The 15,574-nt window shown below is 37.1% G+C and overlaps 1 protein-coding gene across 1 annotated transcript in view; it reads right to left on the bottom strand.

Moving 5' to 3' along the window:
- capn1 (calpain 1) overlaps positions 1 to 14,532 on the bottom strand; it is a 51,480-nt gene extending 36,948 nt beyond the window's left edge. The window contains exons 1-3 of the mRNA XM_059354325.1: positions 14,393 to 14,532; positions 8,613 to 9,281; positions 3,081 to 3,150 (exon numbers count right to left, since the gene is read on the bottom strand). Coding sequence (XP_059210308.1) covers positions 3,081 to 3,150; positions 8,613 to 8,867 — 325 coding nt within the window. The 5' untranslated portion in view covers positions 8,868 to 9,281; positions 14,393 to 14,532. The remainder of the gene's footprint in view (positions 1 to 3,080; positions 3,151 to 8,612; positions 9,282 to 14,392) is intronic.
- Positions 14,533 to 15,574: the final 1,042 nt, after the last annotated feature.

The following is a 15,574-nucleotide window of genomic DNA, read 5'->3' as shown; positions in this document are numbered from 1 at the left end:
TTGCACACCGATGCCAAAGGTCATGATTTTTATTTCTCACAGCTCTTTTTTTTTTTTTAATTGCAAGTCAAACAAACAGGACAAAGACAGGAACAACAATACAGGCCAGCTCACAAAAAGTTCCTTAAGAAATAATACAGCAGGGTTGTGTGTGTGAGTGTGTGTGTGTGTGTGTGTGTGTGTGTGTGTGTGTGTGTGTGAATGGATGAGGAGAAGAGGGAAGAGAAATTAATTTAAAATAATAATAATAATAATAATAATACATTAATTTATTAAAATAAAAATATATTAAATATAAATATCAATAAAATATAAAAAATAAATCGCAAATTTTAATAATAATAATGATGGATGATAAGGGATAATGATAATGATTAATAAAGTCCAGGGAATGACAGCAAACTATGAGAAATGATAATAATAATTTGATATTAATAATAAAAATAATATAATAAAAATAGTACATTTAAGTAGAAACAGAGAGTGAGAGAAAAGAGAAATTCGATTAATTAATAAAAAATATGACAGAAAAAAAACAGGTAAGGGTGCCATCAATGCCACTACTGATAATAAAATTAAAATTAAAATTAAAATTAAAATTAAAATTAAAATTAAAATTAAAATTAAAATTAAAATTAAAATTAAAATAGTCCAGGGGCTTTAAAGCAGTGAGTCGGGTCAGTGACTTTTAAACTTTCTGTTTCATTTTGAGTTTCATCTGTTAATGCTGGTTAATGATTCACAGTACTTCCCTTTTATGTTAAGATCTTAAGAGATATTCTTATCTAGCATAAAATCCATAAACAGCACCTGATAGCAGCTGGTGGGTTGTCTGACAGATAACTCACAGTACACAGATAGAGACTTCTCAGTGCATTTTGGCTGTAAAACAAAGTGAAGCATCGTGTTTTCTGGCTTAACATTATTTTGGGGTTATTGTTTTGCAATTCAGCTCAGCTCCTGTGGGAGTGAGCGGCTGCTGCTGGGTGAAGTCTTTGCATGTGCTGATGGGGGGAAGTCACTTCCTGCACTGCCAGAGCTACTCAAACAGAGCGAGGGTGGCCTTGTTTACAGATGTGAGGCAGAGAAACAAAGCATGAATTATACATGCAGCTCTGTGTCGAGCAGGAAACATCTCAGGCAATAAACTGTTACTGGGTACGCTGAACTGACTGTTAACTCTTCTCCGTTTCTCTCTCCTTCGGGCTATCCGTCTCCATCTGTCACTCACATCACAATCAGTTTGCTCATTTTTTAATCTGCCATGTTGACTAAAGAGCTCAGTCTCATTTACACAGAGAAGGGAAACATGTATGCAGTGGGAGCAGGTAAATAGTCTTTTGTGTACATATTGAAGCTCATTCATCTTAGCTTAATTTATTGTGACATACAATATTTAAAGGGCCATTCTATAATTTTTTACACAATAAGGTCAGCTCAGGAGGGCTTCTCTCTGTAAAAACGGTTATATAATTTCTTCTTTGACTCTGTTAAAGCTTTCTAAAGTCTGAGATTATTACAGATTGCAAACTACTTTACAGACTAGATGATTAGAGTTTAAAAGGCATGGCTTTAAAGAAGAGCTTCATTGTGGAATATGTAGTAATTTTAATCAAGTCAGTAAATGTTTTCAGCCTCTGTTGCTTTAATTTTAAAAGTTATGCTATAAAATGTAACTTTTTTCTGCGTTGAAATGTCTAAAAACGATGAAAGCTATCTTACAAATGTAGTTGAGTTGTGTCCTTACATTAAATTTAACCTCTTACCATTCTACCCCTATTTTTTTTAGGTCAATAAAAGGTAAACAAATTATGCCACTTTAGAAGTCACATATGTCATGTGGAAGCCAGGAACCTGAACCTATTTTAAGCAGCGCAGCACTGTGTGTCAAGTTTTTCTCATCATAAATCAGAAATAAAAAATTTAATTGTGAACATGTAAAAGGGTTTAGAACACTATGATTGTGAAGTATGAAATGATGGTCATCCCCACGCTTTACTATGTCTCATAGATTTTTGAAATTTTGGGGCGGATGGCATTTGTTACACAGATTTGGTGCTAAACTTAACCATTTTTGGGTTAAAAATCCCCCAAAATCGATCTATATTGTCGTTTAGGTTGGAGATCTTGTTGGGTTAGTATCAATGGATTCTAATAGTTAATCTCACTGTAGCAATAAAACTGAGCCTGTTCCAGCCTCTGAAAGACAGAAAGTTGGCGTGCCCCTTGGCGAGCCAGTGGATCGCCATTTAGTCACCTGTCAGTGGAGATATATCTCCTTTGCGTTTGTGGTTGTCTGCCAGTTTCAGCAAGTTCTGAGCCAAGTTTTCCCAGTTTACACTTACACAGAAAAACAAGTGGACCAGGACATTCTGTGCTCAATGAACAGCATTGGAAAAAAACACAGATTTTTAACGTAAAACTGCATTATTCAGTGTTTTTACTGGTTTTAATCAGCAGGTTGTTTTTTTCTAAGAGAAGGAGACCCCTGCAGATTATTCAGCTCCTAGTAAAAACCATCTTGAACACTGAAGGATTCCTGACTATGGAGAAGTTGACTGTAATGACAACAATGTTGGTGTTGACAACAACTCTTATGATCCCACGCTATTTTACAACATCACTGAACCCCATTCTTTGTTATTGCTTAGATTGAAAGACCTGTAGTGGCAGGAAAATGACCCATTACAAGGTTTTATGTTTACATGTCTGGCTTATGTTGTATCCAAAGCTTATCCAGCGTGTACAATATATTGTTTGGGTTGGAAGTGGGACTCTTGCTTTGCTCAACAAGCTCAGCTTTATCTCACTTTACCACAATAATATTATTTCATAATCATATTTTCTTCTCCTAACCCCACACTATCCAGTTAATATAACCCTGGTTATGATATGTGGAGTGGGACTGCAGCCTGGCAAGCCTCCATCCATCACCTCTTCTGCCCGCCTTTCTCACTTTGACTTTCTACCAGATTAAATTTAAGCCATTTCTCTCCTCGGCTGTCCTCTCCTGCCCTCTAATAGCTGACTCATGCAGCAGTAACAATAAAGCAGATGGTAACTCTGTAGGCTGGACTTACCCAGAGCTCCCTGGCAGATGTCTGTGCGAGTAGCTCCATCAACAATGAACTCAGGGCGCTTGCAGAACTCCTGTCAAGTGTACACACAAACAAACAAACACATTATTGCAATGCTTTTGGAAAGCCATTTTACAACATATGACATCTGTTGTCTTTCAAATGCTGACTGTTTGACTAGTGCAAGCTGCAAAAAGCCTAGTCCATAAAAAGTACACAAAACGTGATTTATACAGGATTAACAAGACAAAATGCTTTGAAAAATCTCCATATTGCCAATTTAAATCCTTTTACACTGTTTCCTGACACAGGAATACATTTAAATTGTAAAAAAAAAAAAAAAGTCTTGAATAACGTGATGGTGTTTTGTAAAAAAAGACTAAAAATGAGGGGAAGTCAGCTAGCTGGCTAGAACCTGCAATGCTATCTCCTGTCGATTTAATTTAATATCTGTAGTTAGACTGTGAAAACAACACATTTTAGATATAGAACTGCATTATACCACCAGTATTTTCTCATCAAGCAGACAAATTGGTCGCTTTGGTTGAAGCTAGCAACAAAGTCTATCTCCACATCAAACATCTGAGATTCTAAAGTTAGCAAATAACTATTAAACCATATTGTCTCACTTTTAGATTTATGTTGCTTTACACATACACCCAACATACAGTAATGTCTATGAGACTACTCAAGCTATGAAGTTGTTCAAAGTTGTATTTTTTAAACTTTTGATTTAGTTAGACTTCCTCTGCTTGTTTTGTTGTATCTTGTATTTGGTTGAAGCTAACATCCAAAAGATATCTCTGTTCGTAACAAAAGATCTCAATCTCAGCAAACAAATACATGTAAAGCTGAATCTACTTGTCGAAGGTGGAAGTAGACCACTGTTCAACTAGCAAGCACACTAGCTAGTTAACGCTGCTACTTATCAATTCTTCAGAATGAAAGACTAATTTTCTCTAATGCTTATTTTAGAAAGGCCACCACAACCACATTTTGTACTTGCTCATGTTATATTATGTGCGTTTAGAGTGGTTCTCCATGAGCCACCTGGCATGATCCTTGGAAAATGAAGGCTTAATAGCACGCTAGCTATGCTAGCTAACGCTGGCAGCTAGAAAAAAAACCATCACTTTCCTTTTGATAATTTAAATAAACAACACATTTTTCTTTCTTTGACATCTCTATAATAAGAAGTGATGACAGAAGTAGGCTAGTAGTATATTCTGTCATGATCAAGGAGTTAATAAGTAGTTAGTTACCGTAGCATGCTAGCCAGTTAAAAAGTTGTCTTCTTCTACTTCAAATGGATAAACTTTTTGTTACTCCATTACGTGTTTAAGTAATTTAAGATAAGATGCCTCATATTTACTGGTTTCCAAATGTATATTTGTTAGTTTTTAGTCTCTTACTGTAACATTAAATTGAATTGCAAGTATAAGCTAAAGGTTCAACGATTAGTCAACAGTGTTGACAAAAAAATTATGACAAAATCAGATTTAAGTGCTGTGTCTGATGTTGTTTTCTGGAGTTTATTTCTTTGCTGTTTTTCACCCTAAACCCTGCAAATAAGAGGATTGGCTGTAAGATCACTGGAGCACGTCAGTCATGCGAGAACATTTGAAAAAAAGGCACGTCGGACTTGTGGAACGCAGACTAATCCAGGTAAGATAATTAGCTTCTCAGCTAGCTAACGTTGGCTATCTATAGAAGGATTTGTATTGGCTTTTAATGGCTCTTCCACCTTGGACTCCCCATCGGAGGTTTATAAAAGCTGCTCTCACCTCGCCTTAAACAGGTTCCTATATTTAGTTGCTAGTTCCTAAAGTTTTGTTCAAGACATATTTCTGAATAAGGAATACATATGTATTGTCTTTATTGTTATTTAGCACTTTTAAAAGAACCTCTCAATAAATTTAACAGCTTGATAGCTAAACAAGAGCCATTAAGTGTCACACCGCAGGGAGGATTTGTTTTGTCCTGGGTTTTTGTCTTATTGTGAAAATGTACTACTTCTTGTTTTAGTTTGAAAATTAATCCTCCTCTCGTTTCAGGTCACTTGCCCTTCCTCATGTGTCACCGGTCTGAGTGTCCCTGATTCCTGATTGTTTCCACCTGTTCTCCATTACCCCCATGTGTTTTATAGTCTGAGTGTCTTGTTTGTGCCGTGCACCCCAGCCATAGTCCATGTGTTGTCCTTGCCTTGCCTTTGCTCTATGGAAGTCTTTATTCTTTGCCTCAATGCGAGTGATTTTTTGTTTGTACTTTTTCATAGTTTAGCATTGTTGTTCAGTTAAGTTCAATAGTCCATGTTAGCCTCCTTTGGAATGATTTTGTAGTTCTAGGATACATTTTCATAGAGTCTAGCTTTGTTCATTCATTACCAGATTAGTCTTTCCTCCTTTGGGAGTGTTTTGAGTTTCTAGTTTCCTTTTGTTTTTCTTCTTTTTTTATTATTATTTTATTTTATTTTAATTTTTTCCTAGTTTAGGGATTTCTTCCCTCCCTTTTCGAAGTGATTCTATGTTTATTAGTCTTTATTCCGTTTTGTTTTTTGCTTTTTTCCATTGTATTCATAGATAACTTTAGTAGCCTGTTTGGTTATCACTCACACAGAGGGTGAAGAATTGAATAAAGTCTGCCTGAACTGTGATTCCTCTGCGTTTGGGTCCAGGTCTGATATTAAGTAACTGAACAATAATTTATACAGTCAGTCGACTAATCGTTTCAGTCATCGACAATCTGACTATTAAAATAGTCATTAGATGCAGCCCTGGTAGAGGCTAGCCTATCTCTGCTGCTAAAGACAACATCAAGCTGATGGGGGGCCAACAAAGATTTTACAAAATCAACATTTCAGGAAGACATATGTTGCTTTCTAGTGTTTTTTTATCCACGTCTTGTTCCCCAGTATGTCCTACTTCTTCGACCATCCTCGACTCAGCGTGTTGAGCGTGAGAAACCGCACATGCTGCTATAAAAAGAAATATTCCATTTATTCTCGTGCCCCACAAACACACACATAGCTGCACACGCACCATCAGGCGCACGGTTGGATTCACAGAAACAGTAACCATCACACACACGCTGGCTTAAATTCTCTTTTTCAGACGCACAGATTTTTTGGGAAATGTGAACACCATGAACCCTCTTATGCAGCGTAAATATTACAGATCCTGTGGTGCAGGCAGGGCGCATGCATTATAAAACAGCCACTTTTTGGAGACACGAGACCCCGGGAAGCATTAGAGGCTCCAGACACACAGCAGGCCCTTTAACACACATGCACACACACACACACACACACACACACAGGGCTACACACACTCAAATGGAAGCTGCCGGAGGAGCTAACAGGCTTCGAGTCACGCTGATGATCACGACGAGAGCTTTTAAGATCACGACTTGTCTCGCTGCTCTATTACGGGACTGACAGCAGCGACCTGTCACGGCATGTGCAAATCGAACAGTAATGAGAGTGTGCTGTCTCCAGAGCTGCCGTGATAACACCCAGTGAAGACAGTCCCACTTCGCTCTCTCTTGTGTCATATTCGACTACAGGGAGCAGCCTGGTGTATTTATAATGTAGTGAGCAGTTATCAGAGACTGGGAAGGGAAAGGTTGGAGGTTTGGGGAGATAAATGGACGCATAAAAAGCAGCTCTACTTATTATGTTTACTCCATTTGTACACAGAAACAGCTTATAAAATTAGTTTTGGAGTAAATTATACCCAACAGTTTACAGAAGTAGAGCTCAAACTCTTTAACTCTACCGTTTTTCTGAGCAATTAAGTCAATTTTCATGCAAAATTATATTTCATGCTTCCAGCTTATTGGTTTTTTTCTGATAGTATTTCTCACAATTTTTACAATTTTTGCAAACCAAATAAACAATCATCATGAAAATAATCATAAAACGACAAAATGAGTTTAAAACAAGCTCCATCTCAATTAAATACAACTGTAAACTTCTGCTTTTCAATATGTGCATGTAATAATAATCTAATAATAATAGGTTAATAAAGAAAGAAACCTCTCTGAGACACTCGTGAGCTCCTGGCTGGTGTTGCGGGAACATCAAAATTACATTGACCAATCATTCCTGACAGAAAGTTTAGTTGCCAAGCAACAGAGAAAGCCTGTGAGGAAAAAAATATTATACCAGGTAATAAAAAAGTGGAATGGAAATTGAGTTATCTGTTATCTCCTGAAGGCATCAGTCAATGTCTGATGGATATCATGGGACCATTAAACACAGAGAATGTTAGTGCCCATACTTCACAGCTTTCTCACAAACTTCTGCCTGTATATACCACTTAAAAAATGTTTACAATGCCATTGTGGTATCATTTTTTTCAGCACAACTTCACCTATATGACCTGATAATTATTTGTTTTACTTTGACTTACTGATCACCCACAAAAAAATAAACATAATATCAGATTTAAAAAAAAATTAAAACACTGAAGATTACGTCCAATTTTATATTTTTATATTAAATATATTTTACCTTATCTCTGGTTTTACTTGGCCGATCATCATCAAACAAAAACTGGCATGGAGTGTCAAGCCAGAACTTTAGAGGGAAGTTGACGTTGAAGTTGAAGTTGACGCTGCTCAATTTTTACATCCTGATGTCATGGAAAAGTCATTTAATTTTGGCCTTTTGTTTTGTTTGTTTTTTTAATTTATGTGGTCTGTTCATTATTGTTTGATTTGGTTCTTTTGCACCTTTTTGGTTTTGTTTTACTATTGTTAAATATACCTTTCAATGTACTTTATCTGCCAGTCACTGGATCGTACCTAACCCTCTGTAGTCATGTTTGATGACTTCAAAGGGTGTCATCTACTACAAAGTTTATTACTACACTACATTGCATCATTTCAAGACAGCTGTCTAAAGGATACCATAGATTTTCAGGGAGACAAAGCTGTTTAGCCAGATCTACACAAAAGTTACTTTGATATGAATGTATGCTATGACATATGCGCTAAACTGATGGTTAATCAGAGCAATAAGTAAAATAAAAAGGAAGCTAGAATGGTACTCGAGTAAAGGAAACAGATAAGGTAAGCCATGAAATGTGACTGGGAGTTAATTTTTCTGATTATACTGGCACCACATGAAGGCAGCACAAAGACCCTATCCCGCAATGGTAACGAAAGTGAAAAATAATTTGTGTAAATGCCCCGTGATTTGATTCCACTTCAAATTTAATATGCTGTCGCTCAGCCTATGCTACACCTTTCCAACCAATTTTATGAAAAGCGGGCCAGTAGTTTTACCGTAATCCTGCTGATAGACAAACTGAATCAGAAACATAACCTCGTTGGCGGAGGTAACTAAGATATGTAATGCTGCAAACACATCACATAAAGTTCAAAGCTTCTTGCATTTAAAAGGTTGCAGTTTAGTCTCTCAACAGTCAGGTATTGGAGCTTTCCAACAGCACTTAAACACCAACCGAACAAAGTTAATGTAGCTTTGGTAATAAAATAGCTAAATAATGGTTTTGACCCCCTCCCCTTTCTCACCGGGGGCCTCATCCAGCGGACTCCGGCGGTCTTGGAGGATCTCGGTCCGAGCTCGTTGAATCCCAGCGACGATGCGGCACAAGGGAACAAATTATCCTCAAACGGCCTCCTGCTCTGGAGGCACTGGGCTTTCAGAGACTCGTAGTCCTGACCCAGAAACTTTACCGCCTTGTGATTCTGTCCTAGACCGTCGTCCCGATCCCATTGGCTCCTCAGCTTGGCGGCCATGCCTGTCGCATAGATGTGCTCCTCCATCCTGAGCTTTGGGAGTTAGCTGTATGGTCAGCTGTCACTATCTGTCGGATGTTTGTCCGTGTGGACCTACAATAAGACTTAAATGTCAATAAGTAATGAGGAAACTGTGAGCTACGGTTTTGATGTAAAGCGCTGATGTAAATCTGACATAAGGCTCGATCATTAATCAGAATGAAACATCAGTGGCCATTAAGAGGCTATGAAATATTGACCAGGCTGCTACTTGGTTGCGGTACTTGTGGTCCTGCTGTAGCCGGATGCTTTCGAATGCAATAACAATCACAAGTGTGGAAGCTTTACGGGCTCTAGAGAGAGATGTCCTCCTCACAGTGAAGGCCAGATCGTCCAAGTGAGCACCAATCACAATTTCTTGCTATTCCAACAGGAGGGCGGTCCTTTCTTGTCCACCAGCAGCTGAAGAAAAAAGGTTAAAATTAGATACTGGGATTGCTTTAGCATTGGTTCCAATACAAACACGTGTTAGCACTGGTATCAATTATGTTCTACTACTTCTATAGATGCCATTACTGGCACCACCAATGTGAGTCTTGTTTATTTCTTTCCTGTTGTGCATAGGCCTATATGGTAAATATGCACAGTCAAAATAAGCCTCAAACACCCCAAATATATAGCCAAAGTGGTAAAACAACGCTTATCAGAAACTCCTATACAAATATATTTTGCCAGAAAAAAAGCTGTTATAATTGTTGAACCAGAGGGGATCAGCAGAGTTCAATGACATTTTAGTTAAATATTTAGCCCTTAAATCAATAACAAGGTTTTGTTTCATATAAATCACTTGAAGGCTAAGCCTTTCTCTCTTCAGTAAACAGTAAACTCACCCGTTCTTTGTAGTCTACCTGAACATAAAAGTACCCATAGACATCTTTTGACTTGCTTTAAATTCTAGGTTTGCCCCATACAAACTATAAAGCTCATTATTACACTACATTGCATTATTTCATGACAGCTTACCAACGGATACCGAAGATTTTTAGGGAGAAAAATGTGTTTAGTCGGTTCTGCACAAAAGTTACTTTGGTATGATTGCATACTAATATGACATACTCACTAAACTAATGGGAAATCAGACCAGGAAGTTAAATTAAAAAGGAAACTAGATCAGTATCTTTACACATAAGACACCTTTTGTGCTACGTGTCGTCAATATTATGCCATAACCTGTTTAGGGAAATAAGCTACCTCAGCAGCCTGTGAACACAAAAACTAGTTAAAATGCAGAGATGCAAGTCCACACATAGCTCTATAGTACGTGTGTATGGAACACAGACAGGAGCTATACACCCTCTATATACATGCATTCAGGGTTTAAAAGGCAAACGAGCCCTACCTATTTCTTTTCAGTGGACCGTATACACACACACATGCCCAACGCATAGCAGAGGGATTAGTCACAATAGGCACATCTGTGCAACTTTTACTGTGGGACGTTGAATGTGTGAACAGTGTCAGTTTGAAACGTATTAAAGTCAATGTTTAATAAGATGAGGCGTGTTAACAAAGTGGTACATGGTAGTGTGTGTAGCATGTTCTGAGGGAAATATTGTACATTTATACTCTACTATGATCATTTGACAGCTATAGTTACTTTAAAAATTAAGATTTTTATGTAGAAAACAGCTTTTAAACAGCTTATAAAATGTGTTTTGTTTGAAATTATATACAAGACGCCCTGAAACGATTAGTCGATTGACAGAAAATGTATTTATAAGTCATTTTTCATGCAAAAAATATTTCATGGTTCCAGCTTATTGGTTGGACAAAACAAACATTGTTTTTCTCAAAGCCAAACAATGAATTATAATGAAAAAAAATCATAAATCAATACAAAAGAGTTAAACATGAGCTCCATCCAATGTAAAATCCTGCTTTAGTTTAGAGTAATAATAACTTAATAAAATAATATATGCAATATAATATGCTACACACGTTTTCTGCAAGATTACTTTTACTTTTAATACTTTATGCACATTTTGGTTATTACACTTTTCAACCTTTTCAATGTGAGACTATTTTTGCAGTACTGGTGTTTGCTGTGCATATACTGTGCACATGGCTAACAGAGGGTGCAGTTTTGTCTGACTCTTGATGCACAATGAAGGCAGCACATGGCCCAGAACAAGCAAAAGCTCTCTCCAACTCGTTAATTAAGCAGAGACAGGGAGGAGGAAGTGTAAACTGTCATTAGTGCCACTGAAGCTCCTGACAGAACTGGAGCTTTGGAACAGTTCATCTCAGTTCCTCTGTCTTTGTAGTCCAAGCTTTACTCTGTATTTATTTCTAACACAGATAACTAAATGGTTTATTTTTAACATCTCTACCGTTTGATTCTATTTCTTTCAGCTCCGTCTTTCTTTTTACTACTCTTGACACACTTCTCTTCCTGTTTCAAGCCTCGGCTGTCAGTCACAACAGAAGCTGAAAGGGGGTTTGGCTCTTATTGGCTTACAGGAACTCCAGTTCCAGTTTCCACTGCTCAATGTGAACCACACCCATTGAAAATATCCCAGTTCAATGACTGGAAAACGCTCCTGCTAACAGAGCCAGAGAACACAGCATGTAGCTACAACATCTGGTTTACAGGTCCAGTTTTACAGATGGTGAACAATGGTTTTATAATGGAAAATGTTTAAGATTCAGTGCTTTTATTACTATTCCCCCTACTGTTGCTGCAAGCAAAGGTAGTGCAACAAATTCTACCAACACAACCAAAAACAATACAGTTATTATTACTTCTATGGGCCAATAATTTGTATACAAACATTGGCAATGCACGCATGCAGGTTGCAAAAAAAAAGAGAAAAGAATCACCAATAAAAGCACTGTGATGACAAAGAAAACTAACTGGCAAAAGATACTTTCTCACAGGATTTTCTTTATTTTACGGTCGAGATAGTGTCACAATATTATCACAAGTTGTCACTCGGGGATAGACAAGTACAACAAATGTATATATCAATGTATAAAATAATAATGTAATGTATATGTGTAGAAATGAAGTCTTTTATTAGAACCATTTTGGTTTCGAAATTGAAGCCACATCCTGCTAGCTAGTAGCTGTAGCTAGCTAGCAGTAATAAAACTACATTTCTTAGTTGTATAGAGACTCTGTTCCTATAGTGTCCAATATATCTTTACATAAACTAACATTGTAAGATATTAAGGGTTTAATTTCAACATTTGAAGTAGAGAATTGTATATCTGCTACAACATAAACCCAGAGACATAAACTCATTTCTTCAACTATTTCTACTGTTCTCCCATTTTTACGACTGTTTTGACTAACACCACATCTACACATAATTTTGCCATGTTTAAAAGTACTACTACTACTTTACCAAACTCAGTACTTTTATGTCACTGACTGAAATGTGTCGTATCATCGAATATTGGTCACCAGAAGAAGTGAAAGCTGGCAACATGTGCGCTTTGTTTTCTCTGCTTTGTGGTGCAGGGATTTCATTTCCAATTGCAAAGATAAAAGTCCATTTTCACACACACACTTATATGTGCTGATTTGTTTGGGTCACAGATACTTTCTGAAGACATAAGTAAGTTAATGTTGTCATTGAATGTCTGGCTGGATTTTGAATTTTTGTTTGATCACACACATTTGTGTTACTCTTATTTTATACTGTTCATCATAGAAAGAGCTGTTAAAATAGGCATTATCGTCAAAGTTTGATCTTTCCAACAAAAAAAGTAACCAAAGTGTCTCGTAAAATGTCTGATATAAAACGATGCCATAAATAAAGTGATCCTGTTAAAAACTTGAAATTCTTTTTTTTTATGATTTATGTCCTTATAACTGTAATTCTGCACAAAAGACATTTTTGAGTTGTTCCCACTTCTAGTCATGATTGTGCTGATTCCATAGAGCTGCAGGACTTATAGATTTTATATACTTCAGTGAAATACAAGGCCACAGTGGGTGAAATGTAAAAAGAGCCAAAAATCACCCTGAAACGGGTTGTTGGGATGCAGAGGGTTAAAACAGTTATAATCGGCTGTAGCACTAATGTAACCAACAACAATGTAAAACATATCCCACTAACATCCAACTATTCTGTGGTTTTCATCTCTGCTGCGTGTTATCGGAGCACACTCTGCCCCGATGTGAGTTCAATCTGGAAGTGATGAATATTTCATTTCCCCTCACATGTGAAATACACTTACATACCCCCTTACACACCCCCTTACACACACACACACACACACACACGTCCTCCACCTCCGTGTAGGTAGTGACATCTACGAGACGTGACAAGCAGTAGACTGCATGTCCAGACACATAAAGAGAAGCCACCACACTCTTTCATCAGCAGCTGCAGTCTAACAAACAGAGCTGAATTACAAAACAGATAAATATTCTCTGGTGGAGCTACTTCAAATAGATGAGGAGGAAATATATGTTTGTTATGTGGCAAAGTGTGTTTGTGTGTTTGCACAGAAAAGGCCTTCCAAAGGCGTCTGTATATTCCTGTTTTAAACCACCATGGTTGCATGCATATTGTGTTATTATTAGCTGTTATTATGCAATTTGAGAGGATATGCAGCTGTAAAAGTAAAAATATACAGTTTATAAAGACACACAGGGGTCACATGAGTTTACCAGCAGTCACACAAAGATTCTGAAACCAATAAAGACGTCAGTACAGTGCCACTACTGCTTTTCTGCTGATGTGTGTCTGAGTCTCACGACATACAGTCAGACTGCTTAAATACACGCTGCTTACACTTAAGTCATGCCTGTGGGTGTGTGTGGGGGGTGCAGTGTTTGTGCTGTGAGTAAGCATTTCTGACCCTCCTCTGGTTTATTTCTGCATGCAGGGTTCACATTCCAAACACTGTGAAATAAAATATCTAAAGAAAAATAGAGTTACAGAGAAATAAGACACGCACAGTGTCCAATGGAGAGTATAAATGCTGACTCTTGGGGAGATCTCTATCAAGAAAGTAGCTACTTTAGATCAAGCTGTGTAGACAACCCGTAATAGTTTAATTACAGCGGATATCTAACCACTAAAGTGTATTTTAGGCATATCCTTGTGCATGGCGAGCACAGATAAGCATGGTTGTAGGTGTGGTCGCGGAGATACAGTGTCCAGCTGTCAGACTGGCAACTTTCTGAAGTTGACCAACACGAACAGCTGGACGACTTGTTTCGTCTCAATAAAGATTGTATACATACTATAAAATGAGCAGGAAGATCGATACAAGCGATAATGAGAGATTTCACGCAACATAAACGCGCACATTTCATGGTTTTACGGTATCGCGAAAGTTGCAAGCGACTGCGAGGAGTTTGTTTTACAGGACTTGTGCCAGTTTTTACAACACGACTCGAAAACTTCAAACCTCCCTCATATCTATACACACACACACATATATATATATTTTAAAAGTTCTGACTGTGAGGTAAAACGCATTTGAAGATATTGCCTCCCTGCAGCGCGACACAAACTATAGTAAAACCAGTGCGGATGAAGAAACGTTGTAATTACCTTTCCGGACGTTTCCTTTAAAAAGCAGCTATTTAGGCATTCAAGATGCAACTTGGCTTTCCTTCCATGTTTCGTGTAGGTTCAGCCCCTCCCCTGCTTTCTGCCAGCGCTTATTATTTAGAAACGCCCTGCTGCCTCTGTCCTCATCTATAGGGTATTAATGTGCACCCCTCTCAGTGCGTCTGCGCAATGCCCGCTAGTCATAAACCACACTACACTGGATGGGAGGGCTTTATCCACTCTCTGCTCTCATGCAGTTGTTTTTCTCAGTGCCTGATAAAGCGCTCCAGTCTTGTCGTGTTAATTAAGCCCATATACACTGTATATTATTAATATTTTACATTCGAATAAGTTTTAACCATAAAACAGCACGTTTTTGCATGGTATTGCGCATCATTATGCGAGTTCATGTGTCCTTATGTAACCTTATCCTTTGTTATACTCAAGTACTGCATTTACCTACTTTAACGTTACTTATATTTTAGTCTACTTTTGACTCCATTTCAGATGAAAATGTCCCTTTTTTGCCTCACAACCTTAACAATTTATATCAAAACAGCATTATTGCAGCTTTATTGTCATCATTACCTAATTATATTATATACATTCTTACCCAACAGTATGTCTGGCAGCAAAAATTGCCAAACATTTACCATAAAATAACAGTGAACAACCTAAAGTTAAAGTTAAAGTTAACCTAAACCTATAGTTATTATATTTTCTATAAAAATATGGATAATATACAGTAAATATATCTTTATTTTATTTTTTACTTTAACATGACAATCAGTGTAAGTGAAACTTTTACTACCATACTTTTTTTTACCATTTAAAAAAAACTTCTCATTTTCAATTTTTTTCCAAAGTAAGGCAACATTAAATTTCCTTAATTTTACATTCAGCAATATGATGTGTGTTTTTGTATTTGTACTGTATTAGTTATCTGAATGTGGACAACATGCACAATAAAAATGTTACATGCATCAATAATAATGTGGCATAACAGGTACTTTAAACTTTCAGTATATTTTGCAGATAATACTTCATTATTTTTTACTTAAGGAGCCATTTCCTTGTTTAAAGGTTTTTGTGCAGCACCATTTTTAAAATTAATCTGATATGATGATTATGTTGTTTTCAGCAAGAAAAATCATTACCTTACAATATTATACATATTTACCC

Source organism: Centropristis striata, chromosome 17 (genome assembly GCF_030273125.1).
Source record: "Centropristis striata isolate RG_2023a ecotype Rhode Island chromosome 17, C.striata_1.0, whole genome shotgun sequence".
Taxonomy (NCBI): domain Eukaryota; kingdom Metazoa; phylum Chordata; class Actinopteri; order Perciformes; family Serranidae; genus Centropristis; species Centropristis striata.
This window is presented reverse-complemented; position numbering and strand designations above follow the sequence as displayed.